Source organism: Hippoglossus hippoglossus, chromosome 13 (genome assembly GCF_009819705.1).
Source record: "Hippoglossus hippoglossus isolate fHipHip1 chromosome 13, fHipHip1.pri, whole genome shotgun sequence".
Classification (NCBI taxonomy): domain Eukaryota; kingdom Metazoa; phylum Chordata; class Actinopteri; order Pleuronectiformes; family Pleuronectidae; genus Hippoglossus; species Hippoglossus hippoglossus.
This window is the reverse complement of record NC_047163.1, coordinates 8,569,881-8,596,151: the sequence shown is the minus strand read 5'-3', so window position 1 is coordinate 8,596,151 and position 26,271 is coordinate 8,569,881. Positions and strand designations below refer to the sequence as shown.

Sequence of the window (26,271 nt, the reverse complement as noted above, 5' to 3'; positions counted from 1 at the left end):
TGGACCAACTGCAGGACACTAGAATCCAGAATTTGCTGATATTTAATGGAATCTACTCTCTTCTCTGTTTCTTTGTCCACCGGTTGCTCCACAATGATCTATTCACCTCTAAGCTTAACAAAGGAGGAAGTTACTAAACACTGAATTAGTTGGATTTCCAAACTATTTAATATTTCTGTTCCTAATAAGTTGCAGGAGCTGAATTTACTTATTTTCACTTAACAAATTATGTAATTTCTACAACTGTAAGTTGGCAAACACAGACACAAAGAAGTCAACAACACATTATGATATTATTATTAGGGATAAAAGGGGCATTGGAATGTTGCAGCTGATATAAGTGGAAGTAATTTCAATTATTTTACAACATAATCAATAGTATCTGTGCACAATAACATGTATTTCTTCAGCTTATCATACTTTGTTTAGTGCTCTGCAATGTAACTGTTTAATAGATGTAGAGGGGTGAAAGAGTAAAGTACAATAACAATGTGGGTATATTAAGTATTAGTACCCCAAAAGTGAGTAATTGCACTTACAATTCTTCACCTTCTCCATTTACATTGTGGGTATTTGTCGACTTATTCCAGGATTTACATTTTAAGTACATTTATTGAACATTTTACTTATTTTAAATGAACAGTAAAGGAGGGAAATCCGGATTGTTTCTGTATTTACCAGGATTTGACTCCAGGCAGAAATAACATGTTAAGAAAAAAGAAACCCAGAATATGTATTGATCAGCTAACAAAGTACCACAGTCAGCATCTTAAAACACCAGGTCACCAGATTTGCACTCGTGTGTTGAAAAGTCCCAAAAGAAAACAGACTGAATGAATGAAGACAGGCTCCTTGTTACACTCCCCTCCCCCGTCCTGTTCAGAGGTGACTGCTCACTAAAGAGACTCACACAGCTCTGAGGTTGACTTAAAGACAAAAGTTTGTTCGGACACGTTTTCTCTCCCTGTATTTTTGAGATAGATACTTAGAGGACCTTCTAAAGTCTTTTATCAAACAAGTAGGGCCTATTACTTTGTATTAAAATCAATATAAGCAACATAACACATTTAGAAATATGCAATAATGATAATATTGATTATATTTAATATTGAAGCAGACAACCTGTACTAAAGAAGCACTTTTAAATTTTTTTATAATTACTGGAAATTCTGGAAATGTAGTGATTATTGAGAAATATGCACCTTTTAAATATAAACAAGAACACATCCACTCTAGTGTTGCTGGTTTGATCTACGTAGGTAAAGAACAGGGACAACAAACAAATCTAACACAATAGTTAAGCTTTTTTTTATTTCCAACACTATAGCTTCATTAATGCTACATCATATCATTGTGTGAAATGAATATATTTTGACTAACACATTCTCAAGATGTTTAAAATCATTCTTCATTTTAATTTGATAGTGCAAGCAAACTAAAGGAATAAAAGGTTTGGTTGCATCATATTTTGTATTATATTTACCACTCTCTTTGGACTCTATAAATCAACCTTTAGGACATTTAAAGGTCAAATAAATAAATCCAAGTTGTTCTATTATTACCACTAGGCCTGTTACTACCATTATAAATAAACTGGACACCTCCTCTTTATCAGTTTTTCCCTTCTCCCCCAGTTTCTCAACAGTAAATCAGAACCGCTCTCTGTGCGTCAACACGTGGTTAGGAGGCGGTGTTTTATTGTGGCAGGTCCCTCCCGGATGTGTGGGGTGTCCTACGGAGCGGTGACGGCGGCGGCTCGCTGGTGATTCGCTCTCCCGCAGCAGCAGAGAGTTTGGAGCGGGGACTGTGAAATGTGTCCGCATCACGTTGTGTGGATGATCGGCGGAGGACGGTAGAGACGCGCTGAGGTAAGAACTGTGGCGGCTCCACTTCCATCGCGGGCGCGCGTGTGTGTGTGTTTTCTCTCGTCAACTTCTGCGTCTGTGCAACTCGTCGTTCATCATCAGACACTTTGTGCGCGTGAGCTCCGCGGCTGGATGTGACAGCGGACATGTGCACGTAGAGGAAGTTTGTCCGCAGCCTCGTTTCGGATTTTACAAACTTGACTGAGCTCGGACGGGATCACGTCACTGCGCTGTTTGGAAGAAATGTCGCTTTTATTTCAGGACTCACACACACACACGCACACGGACACACACGTGCACACGCGTTAATTCGTCGCCGTGTGTCTCTATAATAAAAAAAGGTGCGTGCGTGCACCTGATGCGCTCTGCTGTTGCGGGGACTTGAGGATGCAGCCTGCGAGCATCACTGGAGGAGCAGCTGAGCGCAACACTAAACACCTCACACACGCACACACACACACACGCACACAGACACACACCTCACACGCAAATCACCTCATTCAGCTTTTTAAACACTGACACACACCGAGGAGCAGGGAGGCGACGGGGCTGCGCTCCATCGATCACATAGTTTGATAAGTTATTTAGGGATTTTTAACTGAGTGTCTTAATTGTCTCTTACGCGTCTAATCATGGACGTGCGCAGCCTAAATGAACTAATCAGCCCTTCAAGGCGTTTGTTAATGACAGGTCTACCTGTTGAGGGCATGATGTCTGAGAGTGTCTGAGTGTGAGAGTGTGTGCGTGCGAGTCTGAGAGAGAGAGTGTGTGTGTGTGTGTGTGTGTGTGTGAGTGAGTCTGATGGATTGAACCGTCACCTCTCAGTATGCAGACGTTATTACAGCGACGTGACCGCCTCTCAATGAGACCCCCAGACTAATCACCTGCACAGGGAAACGGTTGTTTTGCGCTCATCGACCTGTTGTCTGCCTCTGGTTCTTAATTAGAATAAATAAACATGTTGGAGGAATGAATTAAAACCTGTGAAATGATCAGACGTGCGTTTATATTTCATAGAATATATTTATATAGCTGGTTGTTTTGTAACTCATATTATTAAAGATAAATATTTCTATTGATTGTGCATGGAGGAAAGTGAGTATATTTAACTGTGTTTTGCATCATCGGTAAGACAGGTGCTAATGACCCCCCCCCCCCCCTCCACACCACAGACCTACAACCAGCTGAAGACCAGTGAACCAGGCGGCACAGCCACACCTCATGCGTGGGCTCGGCCGAGGTCCGAGTGGAAACGGGTCAGAAAATCATGGGTGTGCTCCAGCTCCACAATCCCACTCACCCCAGCACGCTCCTGCAGCGGGCCAATCAGATGCGTCTGACCGGCACCTTGTGTGATGTCATCATCACGGTGGACGGCCAGGAGTTCCCGGCGCACCGCACCGTTCTGGCCTGCACCAGCAAAATGTTTGAGATTCTCTTCCACCGCAGCAGCCTGCGGTACGCCCTGGACTTCCTGTCCCCCAAGACCTTCCAGCAGATCCTGGAGTACGCCTACACCGCGTCCCTCCAGGCCACGGCCGAGGACCTGGACGACCTGCTCTACGCTGCCGAGATCCTGGAGATCGAGTACCTGGAGGAGCAGTGTCTGAAAGTGCTGGAGACCATCCAGGCGGAGGAGAGCGAGGAGGCGGCGGCGAGGAATCACAGCTCCGGAGACCACAGTGACCACAGCCGGGCCCGGCACTGGAGGCACATGTTGATGTCCAAGAAGCATTCCATACAGGACGGACCCACACGCACCAGCCCAACTGCTCTGCACAACCTGGCACTGTACCACATGACGGAGAGGAGCTCTCCTGGTCCGGACCCTGAGGGAGCTCCTGAATCCAGCCCCAAGCTGGATGTCGACATGGAGGGTTCCCAGCAGCCTCAGCAGCACGAGTTGTCCCAGGCCTCGACCCTGGATCCTGCTAGAAATATTAAATCAGAGAACATGCAGGTGGATGAAGCCAACAGCTGTGAGGGCAGGTCCTCCAGCGCCGGGGAAGGAAGCTGCCTGTCAGACCAGCCCAAAGACGAGGGTCCGGGGACGCCACTGAGAGGCAGCGTGATCACCAGCGCTCGAGAGCTGCACACGGGCCCCGAAGACGGAGCTCAAGTGGGGGGGAACTCTCTTGACTGTTTCCCCGGGATCACAGAGAAACATCTGCCCTCCATATACTCTGTGCCCTCCCACCACACTGGGGAGGGGATGGTGTCCGTGTCAGTGGCCCCGTCCCTGGGCGTGCCGCTGGATCCGAGGGCCTACAGCGGCCTGCTGCACCAGGGCTTGCTGCACAGAGAGCTCCTCAGCCGGCTGGGCCAGTTTGCAGCTGGGATGAGGCAAAGTGGCCAGGCCCAAGGCCAGCAGTGTTGTGGCGAGTGTGGTCTTCAGCTGCACAGCAGACAGGCCATGGAGCAGCACAGGTAACACACGTGACACAATCAACACCACATTCTTTACACTTCACAGCGGCATCGCAGCTCATTTTGCATCTATTTTAGTATCTTATAGTTTCACATTAGGCTCCAAAACCTAATTATCACTCACGAAAGCCAAAGGAAAAAGGTCATAGTTTTTAGTCAGTGACATTTTTCTGGGGGGAAATAAAAACGCACAACATTGCTACACGCACTGCTCCACATAATTTAACTGACAAACATGTTGTGTCTAATAAAAGACGTGGGGGAATCTGAAGGTGCTCGTGTGCTACGATGAATGTAAACTAAAGCAGGAGATTGTGGTGTTAACAAAAGCATCGGACACATGTCAGCTGAATTCATCTGTCTTGTTCTTCTGGATTTTTGTTTTGTTAAAATACTACGCGAGTTAAAAGCTTGAAGGAGCAACAATAAATATGCTAATGTATTCTCAGGGACACCTGCTCTCATGTCTTCACCGTGAGACGTGTCAGGAAGTTTTCAATCGGGTCTCTGTGGTGAGGGATTTGATATAAAGAGGCCTTGGTGTCTTATAAAGCTCTTATTTACAAAGCCGGATTTCTGAAATTCGGTTTGATTATTTGTGCAGACGTGCGCCTCGCCGTCTCCCAGGCTGTTTGATATGCACTCCTTTGCATCAGCAGAGAGGAGCCTCTCAGCAGGGACCCGGCTGGACGCTTCAGCTCGATGATGGATAACTCGTGCCTCTTGACTCGCTGTTGTTTTCCCCTTATTTTTCTGTTCATTATTTATGTGCTCGTCAGTTTATAAGTTGTTCTTGTACACACACACACACACACACACACACACACACACACACACACACACACACACACACACACACACACACAAAACTTGCATCCATCTCTGATGAACTCGAATGCAGATGTTGATAACTGTGCGTGCTTCGCAGTGCTTGACTCATCACTAATCATCACAAACAAGATGATCCGAGCCCAAAGTCCTAATATGCAGCAAACCCATGATTAGGATCGCAGCCTCTCTACGTCCGCGCCTGTGGCTGACATTTCAGCCTCGTGCCACTTTAGAGCAGTGTTGAAACCGCCCAGTGAAACAGAGCATCCTGTGGGATATTTAGTGATGCGCGTTACTCATGGAGACAGGCGGATGTCCGCGGGTTGACAGAGTTGCATTGGTGGCGCTGCTTGAGGTTGTAATGAAGTTGCTGCTGGTCTGTAACCAGGTCACTGAGCATACACCTGGTCTGCAGATTGACATTTGTAGTGTTGTTAAAATAGCATCTCCTGAAACCGCTTCAGTCTGCAAAACCACAACGGTTTAACACTATTGTTTTTTAATACAAAAGTAGAGAAATAAATGTTTTAAATTTGAAATATAAATTGTATTTTAAAAGGTGATGCCTACAATATGGCTGAAATTACAAAGCAAAAACTATTTTATTTTCCAAGGTTAAATTAGCTTATTATTTTTTAAATTTTTTTATCCTCTTTAAGAATTTAAATAATACAAATTCTTTTTTATGGAATTTGTATCTTATTAAATATTTTGCGAGTGTCTTCTTTTATACCAGAGAGGAGACAGGAAATGAGGAGAGAAGAGGGATGAAGAATGAAATTCAACAAATGTCTCCATCTGGGCTCAAACTGGGAATGTTGTGATTACATGGTCAGCGTCTTGACCCCGAGGCACCAAGGACACTGACTCCGTATTCCTGCCTTTTATCATTATAACAGTTACCAGTGTAGAGAAAAAAGGAAATGTATACATCACGGTCACATGGTTAACACGCCAAAATAAAAGCTTTTTATTTTTGAATCCCATAAATGCTCAAGTAAATTAGCATCATTAAAAAACGGTCAAATCTTCAAACGTAGAGTAAAAAAAACTGACGGAATGTGGCCGAAATCAATATGTAAATGTTGATTTCATGTGTGCAAAATGACATCTCTGTACTAATTGTGTGTGTGTGTCCGTGCACTCTCTTTTGTCCATTTGCGCCACTGTTGGCGGGGTGATATAAGGATAACAGTACAGATGCCTTGCATGCTTGGATGTGTGTGATATGATATGATAGGTTATGCTGCCGGCAGAGCTTCAGCGAATCATCTTCTTTTCTCCTATTCATTGCAGTTGCAGGAGAAGTGTGTGTGCGTGCATGTTATTTGGGGCTGTGAGTGCGCGTGCATGCCTTTGGTGTGTGTGTGTGTGTGTGTGTGTGTGTGTGTGTTTCTGTGCATGCCCAGTGTCTTGCAGTGCTGGCGGGTGGAGGCACGCGTATGTCTGCACTCTGAAATTAGCCAGATATCCTATTGTCTGTGTTCTTTTAGCATTCATGCGTTGTGATTCACAACTCCAAGGGCCTCTTACACTAATGATGCTGCATTCAGCGAGGGATTCTTGCCGGAATTAAAACATGCTCCTCTTGTTACGAGGACAATGATGCTTCTGGGTTTGGGAGACCTTACAGAAAAAGGCGCAGAAACTAGATACTTTTTCATACTTTTTATCATCACGAGTGCGTTCTCCGCTCTGTTCTCGTCTCTGTTAACATGCTCACATTAGTGTTTGTCTTTCCACAGGAGGCTGCATAACGACGAGAAGGGCCACGGCTGCGAATACTGTGGCAAACATTTCCAGGACAGCATGCGGCTAAGAATGCACATGCTGTCTCACGCAGGTACTTTACTAACTCTTATATACTCATCTCACAGTGTTCGTTGCTCATGAAGCCTCTTGATAGTGCGGCCTTTCAAATGCACCTGTTCATGCTAGAGCCCCTCCCTCCTCTCACCAGTTAGTGCTGCTCCGAATACTTGGATCATGCCTTCTTCTTCTCCATGCTTAGGTCTGTGTACCGCTCCCTCCCCTCTCCTCTCCTCTCCTCTCCTCCCCGTCTTTCTCTCTAGTCTCTCTCTCCGTTTGAATCGTTTCTGTGTTTTTTCGGAGACTCTGGCAGCTCGCCAGCTCTGCCCCTTCTGAGTGATGACATCATCAGCTGCCGGCAGGCCTGGGTGTTCTGCCAGTGTTCCGAAGCGTGTGTGATGGCTCGCTCGCAGATGTGTGTCCAGGAACACACTGTACCCAAATGCAGACTTAATCAGACCTGACTGCTCTCCCAGCTACTTTATCCAAAATAGAGAAAGAGGAGCAGAGGAGTGGTGGGGGTGGAGGGGTGGAGGGGTAGGGGGGGGGGGGGGGGGGGGGGGGGGGGGGGGGGGGGGTGGATCAGGGACTAAAAATGAAACTAAAACAGAAACCTCAACTAGAATATGTGTATAGACAAGGCGAGGTCCCTTGTTCGGGAATGACATACTGCTGACAGATTTTAGAGAATCTGCCTCTTTAAACTTCACCTGAGTCGTCCCTTTTTGTTCCCCGTCTATACCCTCCGCACAACCCTAAACACACATATTGTCTCGCATTACTCACAGACCCCGACAACGCACTTTGATTTTCAATTCGCTGTGACATCCACAACAGCAGCACCTTTAACCCAATTTGAATTTTTGCGTAAACTCTCCCCATCCCGACGTGTCAACCCATAATACAACACACGAAAAAAAGAGATATGGATCTCATTTCTTTGTCACTGTGTATTTCGGTATAGCAGCCTTAGATCCCGCTGGTTGCTAAGGAGCGAGTGCTCCACCGCTCTAATGGGCTGATTTGGTATTCAGCTCGATGCTGGCTCTTATTTTGGTATGCCAGACAAAGTGTTTTGATGGAGGACGATTGCAGCCGCGTCTGGAGACAGTTTGATGGTTTATGGATGAGAGCACACTCCGTGCCTTTGACTGCACAAGACAATGCACTATGTTCTCTTCTTCCCTTATCACACAATCTCACACAGTACAACACACCACACTGGACAGCGTCATACAACATCAGGATCTACAACACCGCCTCAGTGGTACTTACAGTGTTGCTCCCAACCAAGTTTTATTTTTGTGCAACTGAACACAAAAAAAAAGAGTAACAGTTTGTTTTCAGAAGCTGTTGTTTTTAGAAATGAACAAATTGGGTCTTTTTTGTGATTGTGTGCAGCACTGGGAACAGTGGCACAGTGTCTGTGTGTTGAGGCATCATAAGAGTTGAAAGAGGACCACATTTAGGCTGGAGCGCTCAGAGTTCCCAAAGCTTGTGGGTGTTTTAATGAGTCATTTTAACTTCATTTAAAGCCAGCTGAGCAGAAAATAGATCAGTGAATGAGCCCAGGGCCAGTATGGATCTGCAACCGATTTACATCTCTGTGAGAGCCAACCCACATCCAAACAGCTGTGTGTGTGTGTGTGTGTTTGTGTGTGTGTCTGTGTGCATGTGTGTGCAGGTGTGAGGTGAGTGTTGGACCGGGATTGAATGTCTCTGCGAGCTCTATGCATCCTCGTCTCTTCTATGTCTTCATCAGAATAGACAAGGGCATTCCAAAGGTGAACTGGGAACTGTAGTTACAGTGCATGCAATGGGATTTGGGGTGTTGACTCTGAAGTGTTTTTTTTGATAAAAGGGATGTGCCGCAGGCGGGAAGCGTCTGCTGTACAGAGAACACCCAGTCCTTCTGTGGCCTCTCAGGCAGACAGTCTGCTCACTGTTCACAGACTGATAACAGGGCACGGTAAATAAAACTCTTCAGCTCGGCTCTTTTTTGTCGAGAAGAAGGGCCGTTGCACCCTGTCTGGTGCTTTTGTTTGTCCTGAGTTGTGTTTTTACGGCGCTTCCCTCTCTTCCATTGTACTCTGCACGTTCGCTTCCTTGTGTTAACACCTGAAAAGCACAAGTGTGTGACAAGCAAGCCTCTCCGCTGACTTCTGAAATGAGGCGCCTTTGTTCCCCTCTTGTTGCTTTCTCCAGTGATATCTTTCTGTGCTAAATGAACTGACTTTACTCTACAATTACAAACGCATGTGTTTGTGTTGATGTCTGATACGCATCTCATATGTTTGATTCACAGCTCCTGCAGAGGCGCTGGTGTGTGATCAGTGTGGAGCCACCTTCTCCTCAGAGGATGCTCTGGAAGCCCACAGGCAAACACACACAGGTACAGGTACAACGTGTGCATGCACTAACACTTCCGCCACACACACACACATACACGAATCATGTTTAACCTGGACAGCATGCACGGAGCTGGTGAATAAGCCTTCGCTTGTGATCGTGGGTCTAAATTTGCTTGTCATGCTCGCTGGGTTAAACTGTTCCTGTCATGATGCTCCATAATTTATCAACAGGGAGGTGGGAGGCACTCTCACATATCACCCACTAATATCTCTTGGCATCCAAGACCCTCTGCATTCCACTTGGGCACAGCCAAAGCATTACAGCACCAGTGTTACCGTTTCACAGACATGCTATCCTCACCTGCTGCTGAGTTATTTACCTTGCACCGGCACACTCAACAAGATGAGCGCCTTTTGTCCCTTCCAGTTTTCCTCAAATGAACTAAATCTTTCTGCTCCAGTGAGCACCTGCCATTAACAGTTGGCACTAAGATGAGTCAAAATGTTTTTTTTCTTAAAGTTGTGTTTTTCTGGCTGAGCGGCTGCAAAAACCTGGATGATGGTGACTGGTGCTTTGCAGACTGGGCTCTTACAGTTTGGAACAACCTGCCGGAGGAGCTGAAATCATTTTCATCTTCTAAAATCAATTCTGCAAACAAAGAAACTGAGGAGAGCTGCTCTTTCTAAAACTGAAGTTAGAAAGTGTTAGATTGTTAGAAAAAAGATATAAAGTTATATATATTTAATAATAGAAAAGGGAGAAAGGTGTATTACCAATGAAGTCCTAAAATCAAAATCCAGCCAAATATGTATATTCTTAATGGTAATAAGAGTATTACCATATGTTATTACTTTAAGTATTGCTAAATAATTTCTGCTAATATATAAAATGGTTTATAAGTTGTCAGTAATGACTTTATTAATGGTTTATAAATAATTAAGTCAAACAACTTAAATTTAGGACCTTAAGATACTTAAAGCATTTGTAAAAAGCTGAAATCCTTTAACTTAACACAACATTCATCAATTATGCATCATCAGTAATAATCCATTAAAACCAATAAAAATAAGCAGGATTTTGTTGGAATGTTTTCTTTGCTAACATGGTGCACATGTATTTTCAGCTCTACGATAAATTAAGGACGGAACAACCCATGAATTGTCTGACACCTTCTGAAAGAAAGCTTCAGAAACCGGACTTAAAAAAACTCAGGACTTAATAAATATATTGTATTTGGAGCTTAAATCCTGTTGATGTAACTTAAAGAATTAGTCGATTTTATTGATTAGTAAATAGAAAATTAATTATAATTCGGTAATTTTAACTGAGCATAGTGTTCTACTTTCAGATGGTGTAATCCCAACATTGGCTGGATTCTTTGTTTTTAGTTTTGGTCGTAACAGATTAAGAGACTAAATCTTTGGACTGCTGGAGGAACAAACCAACACGGGCTCTGTGAAGTTTTGATGTCTCAGTGTTTTTTGACATTTTACAGACCAAATAATAAATCGAGAAAATAATAGGCCTATTAAATCAATAACAAAAACAATGGGTTAGTTGCAATCTTATCTCAAAGTGGACAAAAACCCAATGACCCAGTTTGTTCCACTGAATAAATGTTAAATAAAATATCAACTGACATGATCAGCGAGTTTAAAAATGGAGCCACAGCCTGGAACGCTCTACAGCGCAACAGTTTAATACTGGATCTAAAAGCACTGATGACTACAATCATTGATAAAACCGTTATTGACAACCTATAAAGCCTTTCATACTGTAAGCATGCCTCCTGCGGTGAGTATTATCCCATTAGCTTGTAGCGACAGACTTTGCACCGCGTGTTGACACAAACCTCTAACTGTGAAAAACAGTGGTATTGTTGTCAGGCGCTGCATATGCCCGACAGTGTCTGAATCCACACCTTTTCTGCGACTGTCAGAGAAAGGTGATAACCCTCTCAGGAGCACTGGCATGTAACTGTAACTCCAGGTGGCACACACAGTATGAATACTTAATGGAAATGGACATGGAGGGGTGTTAGCGATGCCCAGAAGTTTCTACCCTTATCTGCCCAACTTGTAAACACCCAGAGCTCGGTTTCAGCTTGGCACTGAATCCGGAGCAGGGTCCAGGAGGGCATTACTCCCTCATTTTGTCATGATCTCAGCTCGGCCTGCTGTGACGCGTGACCCTTTTTACTGACTCTCACGGCCGATGACATGAGCAACAGGTAATTTAATCAGCTGTGTTGACGTGGTGTGTGTTGGGGGGGATCATGACATTGCTCCAACTCCAATTTAATAAGCATCACCTGGATTTTTATTTCTCCCAAACACACACACACGTGATCTTCCAGTTTTCTGCTTAGTGCCAGTGGTGCAGCCGTGGCTTTAATTTGCCATGTGGCATAACCAGTGAGCCAAATGAGTTTCCTCTTAGCCGATTAACACTTGTCAGACCTCAGCAGCTGCAGCACTGCTGTCCACCTCCTCTAGAGGGGAAATAATACCACTTCTGGGAGACCTTACTCTGATACTCTGAAGCAATTTGGCAACAGTGGCTGCAAGAGTAGTTTACAGTGAAAGTGTATTTAGCCGTTTTGATATGTCAGAGGTGAATGGCCGTGGGTAGCTGAAGTCAGAGAGATCAAAGTGAGAGGTGGGGGTGGACCGTGAGACGGGAGGGGGACGGGGGGTAGGAGGGGGTATGTGAGGACTTCCTGAGGGCAGGAGGATTGCTGCTGGTGTTGGATGCCAGGACTGAGAGGAAAACAACATCATGTGCTGCAGTTTACTCCTCACCACAGCACTGTCATAGTCTCCTCTGACCTACTTGTCAGAGCCCAAAATAAAAGAATGGATCTGTCTCTGAATTGCTCTCACAACAAAGGGGTTTGTTTCATCAGAGCAAGTTAAGGCTCTGGGGCAACGAGCTTTCAAATGCTGGAAAACCCAGGACTGTAGCTTATCTACAGCAAGCACAGAAATGAGCTATATATCCTTCAACCCGCACTGGCTGACCATTTTGCCACCTTGCTTACAAGGCTCCTGTGGCCTTTGCCTTGAAGAAGCTGCCTTTGTGTACTCCCAGCAGCTGCACCGTTTCCACCCATTACGAGCTGCCTCATCAAGTGAATATTATTACCTTCTGTCCGAGCCCTAATTAAACAGTCCTGTAGTCCATTCAGATACATGCTTTATAATACAGCCCTCTTAACGCAGACCTTTTAGCTTGCCTAATTGAGTGCCCGTCATCATATTGCACCCTTGCGGTAATACCCAGCTGTAATTCATACGAACCTTTAACTAAAATGAACTGTGCTCCGTGTGCCCAGTGTTTATTTGCACCGACTGACATGATACACAAAGCCCTGGGATGCCCTGTCCTTTCATGCAAAGAGAGATACAGTAGGTAGAGAAAACATAGTAAACATTCTAGGAATCGAGGGCGAATGAAACAGTGCGTGACCTCAATGAGCGGGTCCATGGAGTGGTGGTTAAACACGAGCAACGTATCTCTTGTTGCATTAATTATTGAGTCGGTTGTTTTTCACTCGGGTAGATTAGCAGTCTGCTGATGAGAGCCCGGGGTTGTTTAAGGTACTGTAGTATTTGTGTATGTGCTTCCCGAGCTGCCGCATCTATGAGGAGCTGTCTGCGTGAACACAGTAGCGTGAACACAGTAGCGTGAACGCACAGGGTCATGTAAGGTCTAGCACATAATGTAGCCTGCATGACTGTGTATGTTTAACAGTGTGATATCAGTGAGCCAGCAGACAGTGAGCACACTGTATATGCACTGTGCACGGCCTTAGGAAATCGTCTGTAGTGTCTGCAAATTGCATATTCAACCAGATCGACACGATCGTCCATAATGTGATATAGTAATTTGGTAAATCTGTGAAATTCCTTGTTCTTTTTATAGCAGCAGGGGATCCCCCCCCCCCCCCCACACTATTTACTGAAATAAGTACCTCAACAGATCAGATTCTGAAGGTGTTGATAAAATTAAGGCACACATTTGCATAATAATCGTAAATACTAAATGTTTGGGATTCTTTAGAGATAAGTATATTTAAAGGAGAATTGTTCACAAATCAATCAGTGTAGCTGGTGGCCAGCGGACACCCAAGTTAAGATTAACACAGAGGAAATTATACAGATTTGCGGGTGTCACTGAATACAATCTCTTGTTCAATTTGCAGTGGGGTTTACTCCCAGATTCTCAGGGTGGGAAAACTTTTGTTTGCGGCTTGAAAAGAAACAGGCTGCGCTTATTTGTGAATGAAGGGATTAGCTTGAACACTTCACCCCAACAAGGACCATGATCCTATCTGGTTGCCTAGACACATGGTTTTGTTTCTTAGGCAGCGTGAGAGCCTGGCCGGCTCCCACCTCAGTTGGAGTGAATAAGTGGCAGATGCATGAAGGCAGACCATGTTAAATCACATGAGCATACACATCCTCTTGTGCAGATATGCCGAAATAGCATAAAAACATCAAACTGTCCTGAACTACAAACCTAATTGTGCACTGGACAATCAGCAGTAAATGTTTATGTTTTCTGCCTCATAGCAGAATTGCTTGAAAGTAAATCATTATTCCCACTGTTAAGGCTCCCTCCCACTAAACACAATGCTCAGTCAACTCTCAAGCCTTTGACGAATACCATTGATTACATGGTATTTACCCCATTGAGGGCCAAGGGTCAGGGGGTCATCCTGTGCCTTAAAACTAAAATCCCAGGCCCATTGTCTGGTTGAGGGTGAGAAAGCAGGGGGCAATGACAACCAACTTTAGGGCTTATTCTCTCATAAAGAAGCTCCTCTGCACTTATTACCAAAGCTTACTGGAAAACTCCACAACTGCAAATCCTTTTCGTTTGAAAAGTTAACAGAGCACAGCGAGGCGAAATGCCACCACTAACACATAAACACTTCCTCGCCTCCGAAGGTTGTTGTTTACACTTCAAGATATTATTTGTTATTTTTATTTTCGGCGTCAGTTGCGAAGGAAGAAATCTAAAACGACTGCGAAGCTGTCGTCGCCGCGTGTCAACCTGAGATCAAGAGTGAGATTCTTGTGACAGAATATTTGTCAGATTTCTTTTCTCAAGTTTCGGTATTGTTGGTGACAGAGGGATCAGGATATACATCTGTGAGCGTCTGCGAGTGTGTCAGGGAGTAACGGTTTACCTCCTCAAACAAACGGGATTGTTAAAGTTTTACAGCAGCCAGAACAAAGTATGCTGGCTGCACAGAAACAGCCATTTACAATATATGATCGTTAATAAAGAGAGAGGAGAGAGGATAATTAAAGGAGCTTTGAAGTAACAACAAGGTGGATAATGTGTTATTCAGCTGGTTGAGGGCTCTGCTCTGCTTCGCCTGCAGCTAAACTAACCTGGACACATTGGAACAGAAAGCACTCCCCCTGCTGGCCGCAGCTAATATTACCAGAGGATCTAGTTAAAGTGAATCAAGGATGAACATCACAGGTCATGCACAGACTGCTTTTTTGTTCCTCTTTAATGTCTTTAGCCATTTTTAGATAGATCATTATCCAGACTGCAGTGTTGCACTATGCAGAATGAACTGGCTTTAGTTAGGTATGACTCAGGCAGAAAGTGAAGCTAGTTAGACAGTGAAAGGATTTCCTGTATGGTCAGCGGATGAGGGGAGCGGGGAGGGTGCAGAGGCGTTGAGAATGGAGTTGTCTTTTGTTTTCAACTAAAATATTGTGATACGTGGGTGAGAAAAGGCCGTGGTCATTAGGCGACAGCATAAAGACAGGGATTGTGGGAGTTGCGAGAGTAGCCTATGACTAATGGGCTTGGTCAATGAGGGCCTGAACCTTATTGTGTAACCTTTGTGCAAAAGTCCACAGGATAAAGCCGCGGAACAGGTGCAGTTCACTCCAGCGGATCACCTCCCTGACGGATTGTTAAGATCGGGGAATGTCTTTCATCCTGTCCTCTTTCTGTCAATGATTACGAATGATCAGTTCCATTAGAGCCATTTTGGGGGGGAAAGTTTCAAAACTAGATTGAAAAAGAAGCACTATAATTTTCTAAGAGGAGGCTTTGTGCATCTATGCCAGAATGTACTTATCTGTGAAACGTTAAGTCTAAAACAGCGCCTTTGTTTGAGCGAATAGCGATACGTGGATTAGTAAACACACAATGAATGTTTCTGATTTTGTCCTGAAATGTGAATTTGCTTGATTTGTTTCTTTTTCTTGCTACTTTGAACAGGCTTGTCTGTTAACTTGATTGAACCTAAACCAAGTGTCTTCCCTCTTAGTATGAGTGTGCTGTATCCCTTTCCCTGCGTTAATTCCAATTTAATTGCCAGTTGCCTCAAGGCACTTCAATAACAGTAACAAATGATTTGATTTAGTGGACCTCATCAGACTGCATTTTAAATGCGACACAGCAACCCCACTTGAATTCCAATGAAGTGCTGGCACAGTCCTCTGTTTACTAATGATCCTCCGCTGGAGATGTCTGATTGAATCCGAGTCAGGAGCAATGGGACCTGCTAGCATTGTAAATGATCTGCAACCTGAGCAGACAGAGAAATAAGGACCTCATAATCTCACATTAAAGCCTCGCTCTCCGGGACATGCGCATTATGTCCAAAATGCAGCTGATTAACCAGTCTTACCTCCCGTATGCATTTGCAATTCGGGCAAACACACAAACACACACACACACACCGTCAACACTTGATCTAGAGGCTGTGTATGCAGGCACTCAAATCCATTCTGGCATTCACAGCCTGTAGATCAAGTGTTGACTGTATGACAGCCAATGGATCTTCTTCACACAGCCATTTTGACTTAAACTACCCCACCAGCGACTCCCTATCTGTATTCCTCTCCACACTCTGTGCAACAGGAAAGCAGCCCCAAAGAGATGCCAGGTCACACACAGGATTAAACTGGATTGTGTTTTTTCCTGCAGTCCTGCCTTTAATGGCTTGATATCACTACTTAACATTCTGCACAGAGCACATGGTGTAGGCATCATTTAGGGTGGAGCTACTATCAGCCGCTCTTTGAGCACAGAGACAGAGGACTTCACAGACTGGAGCTGACTCCTGATGGGGAATGAAGAGAATAATTACACATCTAACACACCAGGAAGGAGCCATTGATTGTGTGATTGGCATGCTGTGCATTGTGTGGGAAATTCTTAAAGAAAACAATGACTTTCATGGTTTAAAATAGAATGCATAAAGACTCACAGTTGAAAGTGCCTCTGGGCTTTTAGGAGAGTTGGTTTAGGTAGAGGCACTCGCTCTTTGAAAGAAGCTTTTCCCTCAGAGGACTCACACAAAGTTGAAGTGACCCAGTTTCCCCACTTAAGGCCCTGTCTGTGTATGGTACTGAAATAACTGTGCGTCTGTGTCTTGTGCGTTCTCCAGGGACTGACATGGCAGTGTTCTGTCTGCTGTGTGCAAAGCGCTTCCAGACCCAGAAGGCCCTGCAGCAGCACATGGAGGTCCATGCAGGCATGCACAGCTACATCTGTAGCCACTGTGAGCGCCCCTTCCCCAGCCACACCACCCTCAAAAGACACTTGCGATCGCACACGGGTAAGACACGGATTATTTGCACCACAATCGCCGTCTGCAGCGCTATCTCCTGTCACAAAACATAAACATTCGGTGTGAAACGCATGCACACGTCGAGAGAGAAAGAGAAAGACGGAGGTATTTATTTTTGTATTTGGGTTGATTTCCTTAGGTTGTTGGCTTTGAGGTTTTACTCAATTTGCATGCATCCTCTCCCACCCTCCTTTTTCCTTCTCTATAAGATGACTCACCTCTCTGATGACAGCACTGTACCGTTATGGCCGGTGCATATTTTGGGCAATTTCATCCTGTTTATATTTTGGGTTCTTAGACAGCCTTTGGGCTTCTGCAATTCACGGCTGTCAGTTCTAGTGTGGTTCACCCAAAATGATAGAGGAAACCCAAATAAATATTGAAGGAAAAGCAAATGGAAATGACTCGTCTGTGTGTTCTACCGAGGGTGAGTCTTAGTGCCGCAGGAGACAGAGAGATATTTACTGAAAAGATGTCCCCCTTTCTTCTTTTACCTTAAATAACACTCCCAGCTGTCAGGATGGCTTGATGTCTAGACAGGAGAAATACATAATTGATGTGAAGAGACAGAAGTGAAGGGAGTTTTGGCCATGGCAGCGTATCTTGTTTGTATGCCATTCTGCTTGGAAGTAACATTTTGTAAATGTCATCTGCTCCATAGTGGGGTGGGGGATTGGGGAGATTCGGCCTGTAATGAGGAGAGCAATGTATCCTCTGACTTGGCTGTTGCTGTGGACACTGAGATAATGAGGCACATAGGTCATTGGAGATGAGTCAAACCCTCAGCCTAGGAGAGAAATAGATTAACTACAGTATAGAGAACAGAGCAGCCCAAGCCCGGGGGGCTTTTATTAGCTATTAGCAGACAGCCAAGAGGAGTGTCCCCGTGTCATAACATTAGCAACGTCTGAAAGCACTTTATTTCCCTGCTTGATATGCATGTGCACAAAGGGCCGTGTGACTATTTGACCTATGCAGCTACATATGCGCCATACCATGTCGTGCCACGATAGTGTCAGCCTTTAATGCTTGTCACGATAATGGGCTGAGCTGGTGTCGCGGCTGCTGTTGTGACACAACTGTGTTTTCAGGCGATCACCCGTTTGAGTGTGAATTCTGCGGGAGCTGTTTCAGAGACGACGGCACGCTGAGGGGCCATAAACGCATCCACACAGGAGAGAAGCCTTACGAGTGCAACGGCTGCGGGAAGAGGTTCAGCCTCAAACACCAGCTAGAGACACACTACCGTGTACATACAGGTACGAGTTCCGAAACACACGCAAATATATAGGAGAGCAGGGTCTGCGCTGTACTGGTGCTGCTATCAGGGTTGATTTTCTTAGTAGTTTAATAATTTAAATTAGAAGGACGTGAAAAACATAGAATATTCCTAATCACACTCAATCAATTAACAGATTAATCCTGTGAAAAGACAAATAATCAATTGATCCTAATAACAAATATTGTATTTACAGCCAAAGCCTGATATGTCAGTCCTCTGAGCCCCAGACCTCATTGTAATACAAAAACACATCAAAGAGCTGCACTGTTGCACTGGGTTACATGTTTCATCATTAATATGAACACAGCCAATGTAGTTTATTTTGACTCAATACCACAGACACTGTCCTGCTGCTGTCAACTCAATGTGTTTTAATATGCAGATGAAAACTGTCCCTACAACTGAACCTGTTTGAGTAAGAATTACAATTATTTAGGAAAACGATTGAGTCTTTTTACAAAATAAATATATGTCCAGTTTCAAAAGGAATAAATTGACTTGGAGTTATTTTCTTGACAAAAGATAAAATATATTTGTAAAGCTAAAATGTCCAAAGATGTTTACTTTTAGAGTTAAAAAAATAGTACATTAAACATGTTACTGACCCTGAGGCTAAATATAGCAAATTCTAATGGATTAGCAGCATTTAAAGCTTTTTGATTGGATAGGGAAGTGACTGTTACAGGGAACTGCTATTAAACAATTAAATAATATCATTTTAATGTGCCAGTAGGTCAATTTACCTTCAGATTATTTTACTTATTTACTTTAATGACCTTAGGTCGAAGACAAACTGAGTTTGCGGTGGATGACACTGACTGATTAATATCTAATGTCAAAGTAAAGGCAACTGATATAGGTCTAATCAGCTAACACAAATACAAACACACACCCCAGTATACAAGTGGACTGAAATAGAGGTGAATAGTGTTTCACCTGACAGGCCTCTGGCTCTATGTGTAAGGTTAATGATTTATTGCTGAATTTCTCAGGTGAGAAGCCATTCGAGTGTAAGCTGTGTCACCAGCGGTCCAGAGACTACTCTGCTATGATCAAGCACCTGCGCACACACAATGGCGCGTCTCCGTACCAGTGCACCATCTGCCAGGACTTCTGCCCGAGCCTGGCCGCCATGCAGAAGCACATAAAGGGCCACAAACCCGAGGACGTGCCGGCAGACTGGAGGATAGAAAAGACTTACCTGTATGTCTGTTATGTCTGAGCAGGACTTGGACCCCCACGCACAGTGTGACACACACTCACACACACAGGCACACACACAGTTGGGCGTAAACCTTAAAAACGTCAATGTTGCTGATTTTTAAAGCTGACAGATTAAATGTGTCTTTATGGGTTTAAAAAAATGCATTGTGAGAACTTGGCACAGTGGGAGATAAAGTTTTTTTTACCTGACATGGATTCATGAATACAAATTGGTCTAAACACTAGGGCTCCCAATAATCATCTGTTTCCTCAGCAATTTGATTATTGTTACCGAGAAGTGAGGAAACTGAAAAATGTCAACTGATAATCACAAAAGTTAGTCCAAAGAGACTCAGTTTACATTTACAGAGAATAAAAAACCCAAATTATTATATTTTCAGAAGGAGGAAATCGTTGGTCTCTTTCCCCCCCAAAAAAGTAGAAAAGGAGTCGTTTGAGAATTGACAGTTTCCAGAAGACTTCACTGATACAGACACACACATTTCTCTCTCTCTCTCACATATAATAAACAACTATCTCTAATGGATCCACTGTGGTTAAAATCAATGCCACAATGGCTGTGACAGCTGACTCGTCTGTAGCAGGAGCTTTTGGATTGATTGCTGAACCATCAAGCAAACACGAGTCATCTTCTATGATTGTGCAGTAGATGTTGAAAATAATTCCACGAAGGCTTGATTGGCTGAACTTAGCGACACTTTCCCTCCTAATTTCCTGTGACTACTCTGTTGTTTTTTTGTCTTTTTTTCTGCTGTTGGATTTTATTTTGGAGTTGTTTATTTTGTTTGCATGTTTTACTTGAATGGCTGCCACGTTTTGACCTCATAAGCTTGATCTCTTTAATTGCCTTGTCTTTCTTGCAGTGGGTGTTATTGTTCCGAGGTAACTGGCTCACAGTACGAGTTTCTCTTGCAATGTAATAGGTTTTGCTATTTATATGTTGTTTATTTGTTACCAAATATGTGCTGGTTTTCATCACGCAGTCGGCGTCTCTTGGGATGACTTCTAGTAGAGCGAGCTCTACCTCTCCTCACTTTTCACCGTTTGTTTTAAACCTACTGCAAATTATTCACCCACTCTTAAGTTTTAATTTTTCTAACAAATAAAATCATATTTTAAATGGTCAAACAATGTGTAAAAAATGCGAAGAGCCTCAACGCGGCTTTTATGTGTAGTTTTTTAATCGGTAATGATATATAGATGTCTTATAAAACCACAGATTCTGAATTTTCTTGAAGAAAAGATTAAAAGAAGTAGTTTTTTTTTACAAAACATGAAAAGAAAATTCTGACATTGAATCACTATGAGCAGGTTATTGTCAGTCGTAGTGTAGCTGTAATGTACAAACTGTCATGGTATGTTATCCCCTTATGTGAGCCTAGCACAGGCCTTATAGAATTAAACATGTTGTATTTTTGTATTACAGTAATTTGCTATTTGTTTACATTTGGTATGATTTGAGAAAACATCTTAAAGTGTGTGTTTTATAAGTCTCTGATTTGATTAAGATCCCTCCCTTGTGCCTCTTTTATAAGTAGAGCATCAATGTGCTTGAGTACATGGGTCTGTGCTGTTGGTAGTTGTTTCTGGGTGTTTGTTTATTGTTACTTAACTAAAGATAGACTGCCATGTAGATCCACTTTGTCTGAACATTGCAACTGGAAGCAACATAGTGCGATAGTGGCCGATACTCTGATGCAAGTTCCAAGCAATTTTGATGTAAACGTACACGCTTGTCTCAAATCGTTTCCTTCAAAGTGACAATGGACTGAGATCTTTGGATGAAAACAGTGTGTAAAGCAAATCTTGGCGTCATGTGGGCATTACCGATGCCTTCTTAAGTAGCCACCAACACTCAGTGCCATGAGAACACACATTCACTGTATCTACTCTACATGAACATGCACTATAAATGGATTTCTTCGGTGGACCAAAAGAAATAGAGCACTTTTGTTTGAAAATGGTTTTTTCTTTGATCTTTCTATGTTGTGATAATGCAGATGTCCTTTTATTTGATGTGTCCTAGAAGGATGTGATTAGCATTGTTTAGATTATGTCAATGTCTGTCTACCTCAGGGCCAGATCAAAGCTCGACCTGGTATCCAATCAGGGTTGTTCTTCTTGCCATGTGTGCAGTAAAATCCCTCTCCATTACAGCTTTGTAACACAGTGTGTGAAAGTGTTTTCTCAGTGTGGATTCAGGCACAAACTCTGTATGCGTCAGTGTTCAGTGGCATGGTATAAAAAAAATAAAATAAAACAATTTACTATTTTATGCATCCTGTCTCATTTGCCTTGTGTTTCATCTGATGACCCCCACAGCCTCTTATAACTCACCCCTTCATCCACACACATCACTTTCCAAATGCGTTCATCTTAACCCCTTTTCAACTATAAGCTACTTAACGCAATTGATTACAATAAAGTGGACACTGTTCGTTTTTTTTTATGCAACTTTACTCTACTCAATGTTTAAAGGACAGATGACACTTCCTCCCACTATTTACAAACAAAGCCGGAATATATACGAACACTGCCATCTTGTGACAATGATGTCATTTGAAGCCAGAGACTGCCCAGAAAAACGATATCATTAATTATGGCAATGTTATTTTCATCAACAAAAGTCAATGCCTATGCTTTGTGTAAGCACAGTGAGGAGATACAACACATACTTGCTCAACGTCAAACTTATAAAATGTGTTGTCATTCTCGGTCCATTAAGTGTTTAAACCACAACCTTCACTCAGGAGTAAAACTTTGTTTAACCTGAAAAGAAATATTAAAGTGACATTTATCATGGTGATCATCGGTATCGATTGATATAATTGTTGGCCATAATATTAATAAGAAATAGAGAATTGAGAAAAATGTATTTGACTTGTACATTGACTCTTTAGTTTGGTCCATGTCCGATCGACTAACATGGAGGAGGCATGGTTTATGACTGCATCATGATGAGCCATCATGTCGTCTTTCTTTATATTACAGTCAATGGTTTAAACCATTTATACATTATTATCAAATTGTATCACCTTTAGTCAATTATTCTAACAATTAACCCATTATCTTTTCAATTTATTTCAACCATTTTTACACATTACTTTTATTTATCAGCCGTTAATTCATTACCTTTAGATGACTGCTCAGGCTTCCCTGCTGGCAGGCTAACGAGATTTTTCAAATGAATTAAGCATCAATGTTTCAACATGCAGCACAGAAACTTCACAAATGTCCCCAGGGCTCTTGTATCCCTTTGGGAATCAGTGCTGCACGTTGTAGCTCCTCTCTCCACAGCCTCTGAGGCCCCGAATTCAACCTCAACATTTCACTTTTACAGCTCTGCAGCAGCTCTGCCCATCATCTGGACAAAGCCAATGCCACTGATCCCTCTTAACGGTTTATTGGCTCCTGCCACAAACATTCACAATCTCAAGCTGTTTATAGAGTTTCTGTGTCATCTGGGCTTCTTGCAAACAGCTGGAGTCACTCCAGGCTCAGGGGTGACCCCTGATGGCACTCTGCCAGAGCCACAGCTGGCCTGTGTTTAATTCCAGATGTGAAAGGAGCTAAGAAACGGTATCTCAGGTCTGCCTCTGCTCCCTGCACAGTGAAAGTGAGACCTCTTCATTTCAAGTTCTGCCAGCATTTACTGTACATATATTTTTTTGATATTTAGTTTTTTAAGTTCAGCCAATACCTTTTGGATTTAGCAGGTTAATGTGCCTCTTTTCTAACCTCTTAATTTGCCCATAAAGAAATCGCTGAGTATGTTGTGAATGTTTAATTGTCTATTTTGCTTTCTAGCTGTAAGACTTCAACCCCCTTAGCTAAATTCCAGCCTGCAGTGTTTACAGTTTGTCTTTACAATAATTACGCACTCTTGTTTTCTAATGCTTCAAATTCAGCTCACTCCACCTCACCACAGGGAATAATTTAAGCTTCATTCCAGGTACAATATGCGACTCCGCTCACGTCTTCCCACTAAACTTATGTCCAACAGCGTAAACATTGTAAATGTATGTGTGAATGCTGTTAGACAACAAATCTTTAACTCTGCTGATGCCCAGAAGGAGATTCTGTAGAATCTCAGGTCACCCCACCGGCCTTGAACGCTCTCGTATTTACACCAGCAGAACATGAAACTGCGGTTTTCAGCCTCAGGGTTTAGGAAGCCCAAGGGTCATCTGGCGGTGATAAACAGGAAAACAAAAATCTGATTTTCTTAACTTAAAGTTACTCAAACTGCTTTTCTGGTGAAATATTAAATCATTTGTGTCTCTAAAAACTACTTAAATCAAGCAGGGGAAGAAAATCAATCTGTGCTTTAAGAGCTAACACTTTACAGAAGTAGATTTCAAGTTAAAGTCATAAACATAAATGGATGGGAATCACTGAAATAAGCAGTAGGTGGTGGGGGATGGCGTTTCCAGGCGATTGCCAATGAGAGAACTTTCAAGATAACAGCATATAAAAAAGTTTTAACGCCACAAGAACTCAGAGGTTCATAAATGAGAAGAGAGTTGGCAAATGGGGATAAATAAATTCTATCAAACTGCAATTTCAGGAGAGAAAACCCTGTTTGATTTCCTTTAAAAAAAACTCTTTCCCTTGTGCTAAAACGCATTGTCAAATTAATTAACATCACACGTCCATTTAGTTGTTTAGTAACCATTTGATTTTGATTAATTCATTTGTAAATTCTAAATGATATAATCTCTTTTATTGTCCAATTACATCCTGTGTATAATTAGATTTATTGTTCATTGCTCAATTTATTATGACTGTTTGAAATAATTTTAGGGGGCATCATAATCGAGCCACTGTCGTGTGTTGACCACTGAAGTAATAACTAGAGCTTATGGAGGTTGAGTGCCTTGCTCAAGGACATTCAGAGTCAACAGCGGACATAATCCAACCAAATAAGATATTATAAAAAAATTAAAAAAAACATTTAAATAGCTTTGAAGCTCATATGTGATGTTTAGCCTGCAAAAAACCAACCCACCTCTGTAACCCCTCCACCTCCAGTCTAACCTCTGCCTTCAGTCCAACGCCACACTCAGTGGAGGAGCAGATTGAGAGGGAGCCGGCGTTAATGTAATCTCCTCTGTTTAATTAGAGCGAGCGTGGTGGGCAGCTAAAGCAAACCACATTACCCACCATCTGGTGGGCAGCAGCTCTGCTCTTACCCACCCTCACTATCATTAGCCTGTACAAGACAAGACACAAACACATACATGACAGTTATTTATTCATCCTGCCACTTCCAATACAGACACAACTGCATACCAGTTAGAGACTGTGACAAGGCCGCTCTCGCGTTCAGGCCCGTCACAAATCCATTGTCCTGTAATTACAATATGCTGCACAACAACACATCACATTAAAATAGTTGTCAGAAACTACAAAAGAAACACACTGTCCAGCAAAGTAACTGCTTTTCTCAGATAATTCATCCCCTCTTTTTATCAAGTGTGACCCCACGTCCCTCAAAAGAGTTCATTCAAAATACTGAAATCTGTACCAGCAATAAATCACCACACATTTTATTTTCCAAACTTTTGTATGAACCTGACACTTCTGTATATTTACACCAAAATTAATCCAGAATTCACTCTGAGCTGTCACAAAAACCTAAACTGACATATTCAAGTAGACCAGAAGAGGGCAGTATGCTACCACAGCTGACATGCAGATCAGATGTTGTGAGTGTCTGGAGCTCAGAGGATTTACTGCTCCATGGAAGGCAGAGCTCACTGGCAGCCAGCAGAACAACACAATTATTGAATCACACGGAGAGAACCTGGCAGTCTGTGTGTGTGTGTGTGTAGATACAGATCAGTGGGCTCTGTGCTGAATCACGACCTGGAGCTTTAGAGGGTTTGTTTAACTTCTTGAGCAGACGATTGGGTCACGACACTGAAAACACTCGAACAACAACCTCCTTCATGCTTTTAGAAAGTTAAAGGTCCAATCAGACCATAAACTTTACAAAACACAAGAGTTTAAAATAATAATCTCACCCACAGTCTTGTGTATTGGACTTTTTTTTTTTTTTATTGCCCTCTCAGACATATGTGGCACAGTTATTGATTCTGACCCTTTGACTGCTCCATTTGGGGCGAGCCAACCAAACAGTTGTTGAGGCTTTTTTCCACACTGCTGGCTCGATAACAGATTCTCCTCACATTGAAAAATCTGTTATCAACATCTCATAAATGCTGGCTGGAAGACGTAATGACACACCTCAAACAGCTAAATTATTACCCCCCGAAGCTGAGCCAGAAAACTTTTTCATAAAACCTGTCGTATCTCCAAAGTGGAACAAATTCCATTTTTTACTGTGCAACACAACAAGCCCCCCTCATGTGTGACAGTGGATCTGTGAGGATGGTTGGTTTGCTGGTGAACGGCTCACAAGTGCAATCGCAAACAAACCTTTAAGCAACAGATCTTACAATATTAGATATTTAAATATAGTACCTGTAAATTGTATTTATACTGTATTAAAGACCTAGCCTCCAGCTTTGTTTAAAAAAGATTTCCAACCAGGATGTTTAGAGATATTTCTGTACTGGACCAAAATAGATTTTAAAATTGGCTGCTTCTTACTATTACTAGTCACAAACCCAAATAAGCAGCGACAACAGGATGACTGCACAGGAAACCAATAATAATGAATTCTTAGTAAAAAATGTTGAGCTACAAGGACAATGAGTAGAAGTATGAGTTCGTACGAATTCAAGCCATTTTAAAGAAAAGCTACAAAACCTTAACAAGTATGTGCACAGGCTTTATTTAACAGTGTTGAATTAATGGTTTGATATTCAGCATAATTATTATGTTATTTGCTTTCCTGCAGAGATTTA

General features: G+C 42.8%; 1 protein-coding gene and 1 long non-coding RNA gene across 2 annotated transcripts in view; one reads left to right on the top strand and one right to left on the bottom strand.

Moving 5' to 3' along the window:
- The window catches only part of LOC117773461, a 38,787-nt gene that overhangs the window by 1,200 nt on the left and 11,316 nt on the right, over window positions 1-26,271 (bottom strand). The window lies entirely within an intron of this gene.
- Window positions 1,713-21,677, top strand: zbtb16b (zinc finger and BTB domain containing 16b). The gene is made up of 7 exons (XM_034605451.1): window positions 1,713-1,868; window positions 3,038-4,292; window positions 6,869-6,966; window positions 9,238-9,324; window positions 16,711-16,881; window positions 17,985-18,152; window positions 19,168-21,677. The coding sequence occupies exons 2-7, from the start codon at window positions 3,133-3,135 to the stop codon at window positions 19,395-19,397; spliced, it is 1,914 nt and encodes a 637-aa protein (XP_034461342.1). The 5' UTR covers window positions 1,713-1,868; window positions 3,038-3,132; the 3' UTR covers window positions 19,398-21,677.